This window comes from Hipposideros armiger, unplaced genomic scaffold, assembly GCF_001890085.2.
Source record: "Hipposideros armiger isolate ML-2016 unplaced genomic scaffold, ASM189008v1 scaffold_280, whole genome shotgun sequence".
NCBI lineage: Eukaryota > Metazoa > Chordata > Mammalia > Chiroptera > Hipposideridae > Hipposideros > Hipposideros armiger.
In genome coordinates, this window is record NW_017731630.1 from 326,115 (window position 1) to 339,949 (window position 13,835).

At 55.2% G+C, this 13,835-nt stretch overlaps 2 protein-coding genes across 7 annotated transcripts in view; both read right to left on the reverse strand.

Moving 5' to 3' along the window:
- Window positions 1–4,437, reverse strand: part of GLI4 (GLI family zinc finger 4) — a gene marked incomplete at its 3' end in the record, with an annotated part of 12,116 nt that extends 7,679 nt beyond the window's left edge. Inside the window, exons 1-3 of the mRNA XM_019657769.1 lie at window positions 4,289–4,437; window positions 3,387–3,519; window positions 1,301–1,589 (exon numbers count right to left, since the gene is read on the reverse strand). Of these exons, the coding sequence (XP_019513314.1) occupies window positions 1,301–1,589; window positions 3,387–3,519; window positions 4,289–4,407 (541 nt within the window). The remainder of the gene's footprint in view (window positions 1–1,300; window positions 1,590–3,386; window positions 3,520–4,288) is intronic.
- On the reverse strand, window positions 2,312–13,746 carry ZFP41 (ZFP41 zinc finger protein). 6 transcript variants are annotated; one of them, XR_002125649.1, is made up of 4 exons: window positions 12,884–13,746; window positions 8,784–10,130; window positions 6,918–7,042; window positions 2,312–2,523 (listed from the first exon to the last, which is right to left on the reverse strand). XR_002125649.1 is itself a non-coding variant. In XM_019657815.1 (3 exons), exon 3 carries the CDS (start codon window positions 9,940–9,942, stop codon window positions 9,346–9,348), a length of 597 nt encoding a protein of 198 aa, XP_019513360.1. In that variant the 5' UTR covers window positions 9,943–10,130; window positions 12,327–12,418; window positions 13,148–13,746; the 3' UTR covers window positions 9,327–9,345. The 6 variants fall into 6 exon arrangements, 4 of the variants coding, with proteins under 4 accessions (XP_019513360.1, XP_019513359.1, XP_019513362.1 ...); XR_002125650.1 differs by lacking the exon at window positions 2,312–2,523 and adding an exon at window positions 6,180–6,397; XM_019657815.1 differs by lacking the exons at window positions 2,312–2,523; window positions 6,918–7,042 and adding an exon at window positions 12,327–12,418 and having other exon boundaries at window positions 9,327–10,130; window positions 13,148–13,746.
- Window positions 13,747–13,835: the final 89 nt, after the last annotated feature.

Sequence of the window (13,835 nt, forward strand, 5' to 3'; positions counted from 1 at the left end):
GGGGCGGGGGTGGGGTGGGTGGGAGCAATGCCAGCGGCCCATCAGCCACAGGTGATCTTGGTGGGGAGAACAAGGACACCCAGAGGTGGCTTGTGGGGTCTGGGGTGTGAGGTGATCGAGTCCCTGGCACATGAATCCGTTTGAACAGCACCAACACACCTGCAGGGACCACATCCAAAAGCTCTGTCCCAAAAATGGCCTGGAGTGGCCTCCCAGCCCACGGCCTCACCCAGAGAAAAGCACAGTGGTCCTCCCAGAAAAGCCTGCACCACAGCTGGGGGGCCCTGGCCCCGGGAGAGGGCGCAAAACTGAACCTCATCTGCTAGAGCATCAACATTCTAGATGGAATCGCAACGACACATCCCAGAAAGTAAAACCCTCTTGCTCAGACCCCGCCAGAGTCCTCAGAGGCTGCAGGCAGGAACCTGCCGGCACCCCCACAGGACTGAGCCTCCTTTGGGGTCAAAGATACTTTGATTTGGTTTGCAAGAATGGCTTGCGCAATGTGAGAAGGGTTTTCTTTTCATTCTGTGATGAAGCAGGATTCCTTCCTTGGGGTAAAGAAGGGGGACAAGCGAGTGCAGACAGCACCTGCTTCTAGGAAGAGGCAAGGCAGCCCCAGCGGGGCTCCCACCCGCGCCCCCGCCTTCTGGGTCAGCCCCAGCAAGCCTCATCCCCTAATGATGGGAAGGGTCACGGGCAGGCAGCCCGGTGAGTGGGCTGGTGCAGGTCCTCAACCCCCTCGGTTAACTTCCTAGGACTTAGCTGAGAAAGGGCGCGCTCAGCCCTACCCTGGCTGTCTGAGCCGAGGCGGCCGTCACACTGGACGCCCACAGGGCCGCGAGCCAACTCTGAGCGCACGTCCCACGCTCCCGCTGCCACAACCGGCGGAGGCGGAAGGGACACAAATGCCCCCTCTCTTCCCAGCTTGGAGCCTGTGCCCGTGGGGAGAGGCCCGACCTCGGGGAGCCCGGCAGCAGAGCAGCGTGCCGGGCAGAGGGCCGGCGCTCTCCCTCGCTGGCCGCGGGGCCTCGGACTCGAGACTTCTCTGAGCCCCCGTTTCCCATCGGCAAAGTGGACTTGACGGTTCCCGGGGGTCTGGGCGCGTGGGGAGGCGCCCCGCAAATGGTCACTGCGATCGCCTGGGGCCAGTGCGCCCGCCACTCCGCGGAGTCGACCACCCGTGGCCCGGGATCAAGGTCACGCGGCGGTAGCTGCGGGGGCCAGCCCGGCAGGGACCACGCGCGAGCGCAGACCACGCGCGCCCCTGAAGTCACCGCCCCGCCCGGCGTCCACTCACCTTCGGAGCTGGAGGTGGCCGTCCGCGCCCGCGCCGGCCGGAAGTGAGCCCCTGCCCCGCTCCGCCCCGGCCGCGCGCACTTCCGGGCCGCTCTGGGCGCCCGGAGGACCGCCACCTCGGTGGCCACAGGGCTTGTGGAAGCGCACACAAGCGAATTCTGCTTTGGACGTGTCGTCCACGCGTGGACGGAGGTCCCCTTTTCTGTCGGTACCTCATCCTCTCCGTGACCGGCCACCCAGCGACGCCCCGCTGGATTCGTTTTGGCGGCGTGGGGGCACACTCTTGTTTCCTGTGAGGGTACTAGTTACTCCTGCGGAGACTTTGAGCCAATCACCATGTTTTCCACTCGCCTCTGCCCCTCTACAGGGGCCCTGCCAGGCATCTCAATTGCTTAGGTTTGGAGGGTCCTGCGCTGGGGCGCGGGGGCGGGAGGGGGGGTGCCCTCAGTAGGATGCTGAGCTGCTTCTCTGCCCCTGCCCACCAGGTGCCAGTAGCACCTCCTCGCACTTGTGACAACCAAAAATGTCCCTAGACGTTGTAAACGAGTCCTTCTGGGAGGCAGACTCGCCCCACGGGAGAACAGCTGCTTAGACAGGCAGAATGAGCAAGGGCTGGGGGTGGGGCAATTACAGGGTCCCAGGAAGCAGGCCTGGTGCCTCCCCAACCTCTCCAGGGGTTACGACTGCAGGCACCAAACAAGCCTGAGTTTCCCAGGCATGGAGGGCCACAAAGGTGGTCATCTGCAGAGGGTCACAGTATCTTGTCACTGCAGGGGATCACTCCCATCCTAAGTTAGCAAACTGCTTTGCTGATCTGTGATGCTGCTCCCAAGAGATGCGCTGGAGGCAGTGACCAGCTGGGTCTCTGGCTCTGCGGCCCAAGGCCAGACCCTGGGCTGGACCACAGCGCCAGCGTTCTCTCCCTGGGAGGCAGCGTTCTCTCCCTGGGAGGATTCCCTCCATGGGGAATCCCGATTGTACCCCAAGCTGCAGGGAGATCAACAGAAAGCAGTGAACAGATCAGGACAGTTTATTACAGGAGCAAACAGGTGTCAACAGGCAGCAGGACAGGGGCGCTGTGATGAGTGCAGGAGGCGGCTGGGATAACGTGGGAACCAGTGTGGCTTCTGGACTAGGAAACACATGGACAGCAAGCAACAGGAAACCAGTAGAAAGCAAACAGAGCATCCATCCCAGGTGTAGAGCACACTTGCTTAATAGGGACTGAAGGAGCAAAGAGATTGTAAAGTAAAAGTTCAACACATTTTACTAGTTAGAAAGTAAAATTTCTGGACGATAAAAATAGTGGGAAATACTAGACTAGGGAGTGTCTGCACAACCACAGGCCCAAGACCACCAGTTGTATGACAGCGTTTACAGCCCAACAGCCACCTCGAGCCACCAGGTACGTGGGTGCAGATGCACTTTTTACTGGGGGATGTAAATACAATGCCAATATACCGAGTGTTTAAGCTCACTAGGAAATACATTAAAACCAAGAGGCATGAACACTAAAAACAAGACCAGAATGCCACATGGGTAAGGCTGCAGTGACACAGGGCATGCAAGGTGTGATGGGGAGCTCCTGTGGAGTGCTGCAACTGACACTGGGCACCCCCATACTGAGACCAAGGTGTGCACTGGGGCTGAGGCCCCCTGGGTGCTCGCCCCACGGACAGCAACTTCAGGCCTCAGGAACCCATGTCCATGGGGTCTGCAGGTGACTGCAGGAGCAGCGTCAGCCCCACCCCCGTGGACAAGCCTGCATCCTGGTCAAGGAGAGGTGGGACTCTGGTCAAGGAGAGGACCACGCGGCGGTTCCCTGAACAGGCAGCTGGAGTTTGTGAGGAAGAAAGCAGGAGACAGCAAGCTCCGAGCACGGCACACAGAAGTTCTCAAAGGCACAGCGGGCACCTGGAGCAGAGCCCTGACCTCGGGCAATGGACCTGGAGGCCACCAGCCCTGTTCACGGCTGCTCCTAGCCTGGCCCCCAGCCCATTCCTTCTCTGGCCCCAACACTGCTTCCTTGGGCCTCGGAGCCACCATTTACCCCTCCGTCCCCAGCTCATTGAGAACCTTGACCTCACCATGACCTCGCTGTCCTGCTCCAGAGCAAATGTCCAAGACCAGCACCATGGTCCTCCCCAGGTCGCGTTTACTCTGCAGCATGTCTTGGTGTCTAGCTCACTTACAGAGGTCACAAATGATCTTGTGCCCAAACTGGGGACGGAGATGAGATGAGGTCACTAGAAGTAGAGCCCAGGTGACACCCTGCTGCCCACAGCCTCCCCAGGAATGCACTGGACCCTGGTGTAAGAGCAACCAGAGGCCAAAGTTACTGGTCAGCTGCATCTGCTCTGTGGCCCTCACCGCCCATTGTCCCACAGCCCTGGCTCCCACCTTCCCTCAGATCAGGTGGGATGAGGCCTGCAGGAGCAGACGCTGACACGGCTTACAGAATGCCGGCATGAAGGACAATCTATGTCAAGTCCCCAGGACACTGCAGGTGTCTCCATGTCATTCAAGGTCCTGTGTGGCCTTCGCCCTGACGTCAGGTCATGCTGGAGCCATGCCTGCACAATCCATGCTGGAACGTGGCGGGGCCTGCAGTGTGGGCATGAGGTGCCCCATGGGTCTGGGGTCACTGATCTAAGTCTCCCTGCCACAGCGGGAGGGCACCCTGAGGTTTCTGCATTTGTCGCCAGGTACATTCTCAATCTGCGGGTGCTTCTACCTGGAGCCCATTCCTAGAACACCGGCTGAAGGAGACCTGATGGGGCCTCCTGGACGGGGCAAGAATGGACACTCATGAAGGTCTGCCCACGTGCATTTCTTAGCCTTTGAAAAGGTCTGAGAGCCACGTGAAGGCTCCCCGCAACTACTTCTGGTTTCCCCGTTTCCAGGGGTCTCTGGTGAAACACTGCCCTCCGCTCACCCTGTCTCCAGGCATGTCCCTTAAGTGTGGCTTTTCTCCCGCCTGTGTCCCCACCTGTCCCTTGGCCCGGGAGGCCGGACTGACGAGCTTTCCTTTCTTCTCCGTCTTGATCTCTGTTCACCTGAGCTCAGGAATGTGGGAACTTCCTTGTTTTGAGGTTCCTTTTTATGCATATCTCATCGGGAACTTCTTCCTTTGGCGTGATCTGCTCTCCCAACCTGAGGATGAGAACTACCTTTTGAATAAATAAAGCAGCACAATGATAAACTGATCCCCAACAGAAATTCGGCCCCCGTGAAGCTCCCATGTCCCCGCCCTGGCACGCTAACCCCTATTCTGCTTTCTGTCTCTATGCATTTGCCTGCTGTAGGGACCTCAGAGAAACAGAACTGTGCAGTATTTGTCCTTCTGTGTCTGGCTTCTCCACTCAGCATCATGTCTCCTAAGTGTGACCACGTCCTGTCACGAGGCAGGACCCCACTCCTTTTATGGTTGGATAGCATTTCATGGTCTGGGGAGACCACAGCTTCTCTCTTCATCTGTGGACGGACATGTGGGCTGTTTGTACCAATGGCTGCTGTGAACTTTCATGTAAAGACACCTGTTTGAGTCCCTACTCTCGATTCTTCTGGATATACAGCAGCTCTTGTAAAACGTCATTTCCTTATAACATTGATGAGATAGTGTAGGAACCTAACTCCTGTTTATACCAATTAGCCTGTGGTAACACTGTTTTCGTTACACGTCGACTCAGTTAAAGTTGCAGAACGTAGGTGAAGTTAACGAGGACTAGTGTATACTGACCTTCTATGTGACAACCTTGCCGAACTTTTAATAGTTTCAATAGTCTGCGATTATTTTTGGATTTCTATGTAGACAGTAGTATCATCCACTACTCATGACAACTAGGATTTTCCACTCTAATCTTATGTACATTATTTCGTCCCCTTTCTTACGGCACTGGCTGCACTCTCCAGTAGTGACAGCAGGCGTTTTCGTGCTGGTTTTGATTTCCAAGGGGATACTGTTTAATGTTTAACCCTCATGTATAATGTTGCTGTAGGTTTTGGAAGATATGCTGTATCAGGTTCAGAAAATTCTATTATACGGCTTACTTATGAAAAGATTCTAATCATGAATGTGGAATTTTAACACAGAGTTTTACAGCTACTGAGATGATAATACGGTGCCCTTCTTCCCCTTAAATCTGTTACTGTGAAAAGTGACATCAGTTTTGAGCCCCACTTGTCACCCGGATCTAAACCTAAGCTGGCCTGGCAGCGTCAGACTGAACCCACTGTTCAGCTCACGAGGATTCTGTGTGGAGCTTCTGCTCCACGAGCCGGTGACAATCTGCTGGAATCTGATACCATGGTCACACTAGCCACAGAAAATAAGGTGGGACGTGTGTCCCCTTTTCTGTCTAAGTCCGTGTAAGACTGGACTTAGTGTCCTGAACTCAGAATACACCACCTGAACTTGCACTCTTGTGAGAAGACTGCAAACCGGGAGTGCGTCTGTTGAATGGGTACAGGGCTCTGTAGGCTACACCTTCTTGCGTTGGCTTCTAACACCCCACTTCATCTGAGTTCTCGTGTTTACCGGCTCAGTGCTTTACCTTTTAATCTCTGACGTATCTGCCGTCATCCTCCCCTCCTCAGTCCTAACGGTTTATTTGCTTCTCTTTTTCTTGATCCTATTGCCAGAGAATGTCAATTTTAATAGTCCTTTCAAAGAACCGACTTGTACATTTTTAATTCCCTCAACAGTATCCATTCCCATTATTAATTTCTGTTCTTCATGATCTCCTCCCTTCTCTGCGTTTACCCTATTGTTCTTTTAATAACGGTTAAAGTTGAATGCTCCGCTTATGAGTCCCAGCTCTGCTGCTCGTCGTAATGTAGGCACCGAGGGCTACAATTTCCATTTGACTCAGAGGTTCTCACTGTCATTGAGGCTTACGTATTTTATAACTTTCATTATGTTGTTTTCCTTGACTTGGGTTATTCCGAAGGTTTTCTTTTTTCTGGCATGTGAGTATCATTTGAACATCGACAAAAAACACCAAAACAGAGACTAATCTGAAAGATCTGGCCTCGGTGCTCGGTGGTGGTGTGATGTTGTGATGGAGAACTCAAAAGAAATAACGATGAGCCCATCTGTCTGCACCAAAATAAGAGGCAAAAACGACTGCTGTTTTAGTTAGAAATGTGTGGTTTTTCTCATTACTGTAAACTGTATTTTTTTGAATTTCCAAGTGTACATTTTTTTAAAGTATTTTTCTGTTGTCGTTCCCAGGTCGGTTTAGTTGAAGTTGACTACTGTGCCCTCCCAGCAGAGACCCTGAAGGCGTCCACTTGCATGGGCATATGTCTGCTTCCCCGAGAGCACGCATATGTGACAAGAGCTGACATGCCTCAGACCACCAGGGTGAGTCAGCACTGTACTTAGGGCTTCACGTCTCAAGTCCCTGGATCAGGTTAAGCATCACCAGCACCCATTTCACATCTGGGGAAACTGAGGCATAGGCGATTAAGTGATACTCCCAAGGCCCCATGTCTCCAAAGCTCAGGATCGGGGTGGTAGCCCATGCTCTTGACCACCCGCTTCCTCTCCAGAAATCAAAGACATCAGATCAGCATGTTTTTCTTCTTCTAACAAACTGGCCAGGACCACAACCTACCTGCCTGCTGCCAGTGAGGCCAGGGTCTGGGCGCTGCAGGGCGCTGCTGGGCACAGCCTGGAGGAGGGTGTTTGTCAGAATGATCTCCACCTGTCCTTCCCCTCTGGGGACCCGTCCTGTCGGCCCTAAATGTGGAAAAGATGTTTATTGCCGCATCACTTAGAACAGCAGTTCTCAACCTGTGGGTCGCGACCCCTTTGGGGGTCGAACGACCCTTTCACAGGGGTTGCCTAAGACCATCGGAAAACAAAAAGATATTCACATTACGATTCATAACAGTAGCAAACTCACAGTTATAGAGTAGCAACGAAAATAATTTTATGGTTGGGGGTCACCACAACATGAGGAACTGTATTAAGGGGTCGCTGACTTAGAATGACATATACTGTAACAATGTATCTAACCTATATCTCATGGTCTGTTATAACACTGTAACAGATAAAACCAAAGCAAACCAAAGCGGATGCAGACACCCCCAGGACACTGTGACTGTGGCTGGCACCCGCTCTCCACGCCCCAGCCTCCCCAGCACACCGAGACAAGCGGCAGGGCACGCCTGCTCTGAGCATCTCCCAGCCCCGCCCCACGGTTTCTTTCCACTTCCCGCACCAGCTTTCCCCCTGCCGACATTTAGTTCAAGGTTTACAGGATAGGGGGTGAGCTCTCCACGCCTTCACCTAGAATAGGCCAGATGCAGCCCGCCACCTGCTCTGTAAATAAAGCTTTATTGGCACAAAGCTGGGCACATTCACTTCTGAACTGTGTGTGGTGACCGCTGTCACCTGTCACAGCTGAGCTGAGTAGTGACGGAGACATTATGGCTACAAAGTCAAGAACAGTGATGACCTGGCCATTTACGGCATGACTGGCATTTAGCCAGCTTGCTTCATCACTCTCAGTGTCCTTGATGTATTATTACTACTGTTTCTTTGCTAAACATTTGAGAGTGAACTGTAGATGTCATGAACCTGTGTCCTTGAAAACCTAAGTGAGCATCTTTCGTGACACGGACTTATCTGGGTTGGCCATAGGCCATGATCAAATTGGGGAACTTCGAAGTTGACATGGCCCTGCCATCCAGTGGACAGTCTAGACCCCTGGTTTCCCAAATGTCCCTGTCCCGGTAACGTCTTTTCTGGCAACCTTTGCCAGAAATTGTGTGACAATGCAAGGTCACACAGCGTGCATCTCCCAAAAGCCAGCTTTCTGGCACCTGCTTTTGAACAATTTTGCCTCATCAGAGCTCACTTCTGGGGCTGTGAGGGCATGTCACAGGTTGGGGTGAGGGGAGAGGGAAGGCGTGCTGGGCCGCAGTTTACTTCCAGTCATACCTGCCACCCAGCCAGGTCGGGTGTGGGAGGAGGGCCCAGCTCAGATGGAGGTGTACTGTCATAGCTTTTAGAAAGGACAAGAGGACTCTGTTACAGTTCCACCCGGGGCTTCCTCCGTCATCCATGGCTGCCTGACAGAGAAGCCCATCTGCACCCTAACTCAGGCTTTCTTGCAGGCGGAATCCCCAGAGACTAAGGCTATTATTAGGTTTTTGGTTCCGAACAGTGAAAACGTAGGTATCCATATTTTCCTAATAAAAAGCCATGTTACCTCCTGGTTGAGAGTCACCTGCCAGGCTGCATGGTGATGGGCTCAGGACTCACTAGGCCAAGAGTCTGCAGACCAGTGACTTCAAGGAACAGGCAAGAGGAACCCGCTTGAACTGTCTAAATTCGGGGACAAACCGCACTGCCCTAGAGAGCACAGAGCCCCATGCAGACCACTCCTAGAGGGAAACCAAGGGCAGGTAAGCATGTGGACCTGACCGGGGGGAGGATGGAATGAGGGGGCCAGGCACAGAGAAGTGGAACTAACCTGAATGGAGAGCTGGCCCCTGGGGGGCAGGGCACACCACCTCGTGTCTGAAGGTCTCCTGTGTGGCAGATGCGGGCTGGATCGAAGCTGCTGTCAGCATCCCAGAGCCCCCATCATGTGGCCAGGGCACAAAGCTCCCATGGTGGCAGCATTCAGGCCCTGAGGAGCTGGGTCCCAAGTGGTCCATATGGGTATGTGAGGCCATTTATCTGAGGTGACGGCTGGGCCGGGAGGACACACAGGGGATCCCAGCTCCTGGGGACAGGGGCTGAGTTCAAGGACTGGTGCTCCAGCCTGACAAGGACTGTCACCGCAGCCAGCCAAGCAGGGACAGTGGAAGTCTGGCCCAGTCTAGTGGGCACCCAGGTCCCTAGTGCTCACCGCAGGAGCACTGCCATGTAGCTTGGGGTCACAGGCCAGGCTGCATGGGTATGGGCTTGGGACCCAGTGGGCCACGAGTCTGCAGACCAGCGTCTTCAAGGAGCAGGTGAGAAGGCCAAAGCCCAGTGGACGCCGCAGGCAGAGGCGGCAGCAAGAGGCCAAGCAGACCGGTTCCCTGTGCTCAGTGCTTCTTCCATGGGTGCTGCTTCCGATGGCGGATAAGACACGAGCTGTAGGCAAAGGTCTTCCCGCATTCCTTACATTCATACGGTTTCTCTCCAGTGTGTGTCTTCTGATGTTTCAGGAGATTCGAGCCACAGTTAAAGGCTTTCCCGCAGTCGCTGCATTTAAAGGGCTTTTCTCCCGTGTGAATTCTTTGGTGCTTCGTGACATCGGAGCTGTGCCGAAATGTCTTTCCACACTGAGTGCACTGGAAGGGCTTCTCTCCGGTGTGAACTCGCTGATGGCGAATGTGGTCTGTCTTGTGCTTAAAGATGCGGCCACACTCGCTGCACTCGTAGGGTTTCTTTCTCTGAAAAGGAATGAATACGGGAACTCCCTCAAAGTCATCTTTAAAGGAAGCATCGAAAGCATCAAAGATGTGTTCCTCATCTTCAGGACTCAGGCTGGGTGCCTTACTGTGCTTTTTAGCCAAAGTGCCTCTCTTGCTGGGCCGTTTTGCCCCGCACACCTTTTCTTCCTTAGCAGTGTCCTTCTGCACACCTACGTCTTCCTCTGGGCTCTGTGTCTTCTTTCTTTGGCCCATGGGCTTTTCCATCTTTCTCTGTTCCCAGGAGAGGAGGGACGTTGGGAAGCCAGTAAGAGCTAACTGAGGAGAAAGACCGGGGCACACGTCCCCAGACTACGACGTCCTTTCTTTGTAACTCCACTTCTTCAGAAATGTCTTGCTTTGCACACCACTCATTACTTTTCTGAGCCTGTAATGAAAGCTCTGGGACAGGAAACCTGCAACAGAAAGAATGCCACCAGTCCTCTAGCTGCTGAAGCAAAACCATTGTGCACTAGGCAAGTGTCTGCAAATGACAGTGCACTCTTTCCACGCTCAGGGACCGAAGGATGGAGGGGGGGTGCACCGAGGGGGGACGGGCCCCAGGGGCCATGGCCCCTTTCCCTCTCCTCCTCCTGTACTTCCACTTGGACATCTAATGAGCATCTCAGACGGGACCTGACCAAACAGAATACAGTCATACCTTCGTTTGCGAGCATAATTCATTCCGGAAACTACTCACGTTGCAAGATATCGCTCGTTTACCTAGTTAAAATGTATTAGAAATGGGGCCGGCCGAGTGGCGCGATGGTTAAGAACTCGCTTGGGATGCCAGAGGGCCCCGGTTCGGATCCCACATATGAGGGCCAGTGACACTGCCCTCCACAGCTAAGATGCTGAACGACAGCTCAACCTGGAGCTGGGCTGCCATGAGTCGCCGGCGACGGCATAGGCTGCAGTCCCTGTGGCAGTGGGTTGCCATGGGCTACCGTATGTAGCCAGCAGCCAGCGTGAGCGGCCAGCAGCCGCAGTGAGCGACCGTCCAGAAGCCGGTGACTGATCTGCCTCGCCTGGGAAGAGCGCAATGATGGTGCCAACTTGGGCCAGTGAAGCAACGTCCTCCACAACTAGACTGAAGAACAAAAACGACAGCAACTTGTCTGTTCCCCTTCCCCCAATTCCCCAGCACTGTTCCCATCCCCTCAATTCCCCAATAAAAATCTTTTAAAAAAAAATGTATTAGAAATGTTTGCTCATCTTGCGGAACACTCGCAAACCAAGTTACTCACAATCCAAGGTTTCACTGTACTTGATTTTCCAGGACCCCGCCCCAACACTCTTGCCAGGTTCCTCATCTCCATAAATGGCATCGCTTACTCAGTTGCTAACCAAGGAATTCTTCCTCCTCTGCCAGGGGACCGGGGCTCCACACCTGTGTCCAGTGGGATTTGACATGTACCATGGACCGTATGGTCCCAAACTGGAGTTTTTCCTGCCTTTTTCTCGCTTCTTCTCTACCTCCTGTATTTGGGACCAGACAACATGCCCTTGGAGCTAGGCTGCCTGAGCCACAGCTGTCCCTCGTGGAAGGGACCTCCCGTCACATACAGCCTGGGTTCTGAGCTGGGTGAAACTTGGGGCTGGCTCCCTGGTGGGTGCCCCAGCCTCCCCTCATGACGCCGTCTTCACACAGCAGCCTGCGAAACCCGTCACATCCCTGCTCAAGTCCCTCGTGGCTTCCCTCACAGGCCTCTATACTCCTGGCCCACTGCATGGGCAACCCCTCACTCCCCTCCAGCCACCCAGCCTTCTTCAGGTCCTGCAAACACACCCAAGCCTTCTGGTCTCTGCGCCTGGCTGCTTCCGGAAACAGTCCCCGAGAGCAGGCGTTTGCGGGGCTGCCCCCTCACTCTGCTCTGAGGGCCCTTCTCAGAGACACCTCCCTGACCCCACCCAAACACAGCCCCCACTCCCTGCTCCCTTACAAGCTTTCCTTGTAGCACTGTACCTGAGCTATCTCACCTACTGAGGGCCAGAGCCACAGGTAACCGTCAACGAGGATCATGCTTGCATCGTCTCAAAAACCTGACATTCACTCTCCCTGATTCCATCTAAAAGCATCCCAATTTCCCCGCAAATTCAAACAGGCATCAGGCGGCCCCAAGGTGCATGTAAGCATGAATGTGTGGCTCATGTTTAAGAGCCGTCATCTATCTCTTTTCTGATCTGCATCTTTGTTCGGGGCCAGCTAATGGAATTCCAGCATTCAGCCTGAACAAACTTCAGGCTCTGTAGCTGCTGGTGAAAGAAATATACACGAGGTCAAGAGATAGCCCTTTCCTCTGTGCTCCCCAGAAAGCACAGCATCTTCTGATCCTCGAGCCCTCCCACAGGCACATTCCAGCAGAGGCATCTCAGAGCTGTGCTGGTTACCCAACGTACGAGGCGTCCATAATCCGGGCAGCCTGTCTTACCTAAAGTGTGGTGCTCCAGGTGATAATAATCCCTAGTGAACACTTTGAATTCTCTCTGCTAGGTCAAGGGGCTTCTCCCTTCACTCCCACACATAGAAACTACACATAAAATGGCTGCACAGATCTCCCACCAAGGAGTTGGAGGGTCTAGTTTCTTCTAAACGAAATGTTTAGATATACCTGACGTGGATTCAGGCCAGTGTCCCTCTGAGGGTGCTACTGGAGGTGGCTTCGGGGAGGAGGCCGTTCTCAGCATCAGGTGGGAGCCAGAACTGAAGATGAAGGAAGGTCGTCTGGGCTGAGAGGAGCATGCAGAAAGGAGGGGACCTGTCTACGGGGGAGGGTGGGTGGAACGAGGGCAGAGACGCACAGCGCCGGTCAGCCAGGCTGGAGTTTGAGTTGGGGGTCTAGCTTTAGGAGGAAAACGAGGTGAAAACCAGAAACCAATACATAAGTGCAATCAACCCTGGTGCCCTGGTGGTCGGCTCTCTCCGGGGTAGGTGCAAACTCACCTGGGCCCTAAGTGCACCCCACTCAGCCCCTGAACCTGCAATCTGAGGCCTGCGTGGGGTCCCCTGTGCTCCAAGCACTGCACCCCCTACCAGGAATTTTGTCACTCCACGTGTGGCTTGTCACTGATGCGGCAGTCTTCCTGTGAGGCACGAGTTCTTGAGAGCAAGGAGCATGTCTTTTTTTGTCCCTGGGTCCCCAGTTACTTGTCTAGAGTCTGTACTTACCGGTGCTCAGTAAACCTTCCAAACAATTGTTTTGTCTGCCCAACTCATGGCGGCAGGTGCTTAATGGCTGAGACAGGATTTACTCAAGTCTCTGCGTGCCATGCACACCAATAAAAAGGTCGTTCAAACGGAGTAGACTAGAGGTCATCGTCTTGGTCCCCTCATTTCACAGGACTGCAGACACCGGTGATTGCTACGGCCACACACACAACTCAGTCCACACGCGGGAGCAGAGCGCCCTGGCCCCAGGCTGGGTGCTGGTACCTGCTGCGCAGCTTCAGGGTCGCTCCTCTGCGCTCTGACCAGACCTCTCGGAACACGCAGCTTTGGGTATCCACGAGCAGCCGGGCTTCCGGAAAACTCACTCACCCAAGCTCCCACCCTCGCTGCCTCCAGGAGCACGGGTCTCAAGGAGAGACCGGATTACCAGTGGGTTTGAGATCCAGGGGCCAACATGCACCCAAACAGTCTGTTGGGCCCCGGCCTGCAGCGGCCAGCAGCTGTGCCGAGGCCGGGGACAGGGGCCCCCGAGCAGGGCGGCGCGCGACGCGCCCCGCCGACGACAGAGCCTCGCCAGCTGCGCGTGCAGGGCCCGGGGCGACGCCTTCACCTCGTGGCGCGGGACTGATCCTCGCCCGGCCTCTAGAGGGGGAGGCTGATGCCTGCGGACGCCTCCGACGCCGCGCCGGGGGGACTCGGGTTGTCCCTGGCTGGAGGCGGGCGCGCCCCTCGCGGGGGCCCTGGGCGGGGAGGGGGCGCCCCCCCTTGCCGGGCCCCGCCACACCCCGGGCCTCCCGGGCCGGCCCTGGGGGGCTGCCCAGCCGAGAGCCGGGCCTCGGCTCCCGCCGGAAGGTCCCGCTGCCGGGCCCGCCCCCTTCCGGCGCCGCTCTAGGAAGCGAGGTCCCCGCCCCTCTCGGTGGTCCGCCGCGATGGCTCCGCCCCCGAGCAAGCT

Excerpts from the sequence above, each read along its gene's own strand:
- ZFP41 (XM_019657817.1), bottom strand. The coding sequence starts at position 9,942 with ATGGAAAAGCCCATGGGCCAAAGAAAGAAGACACAGAGCCCAGAGGAA.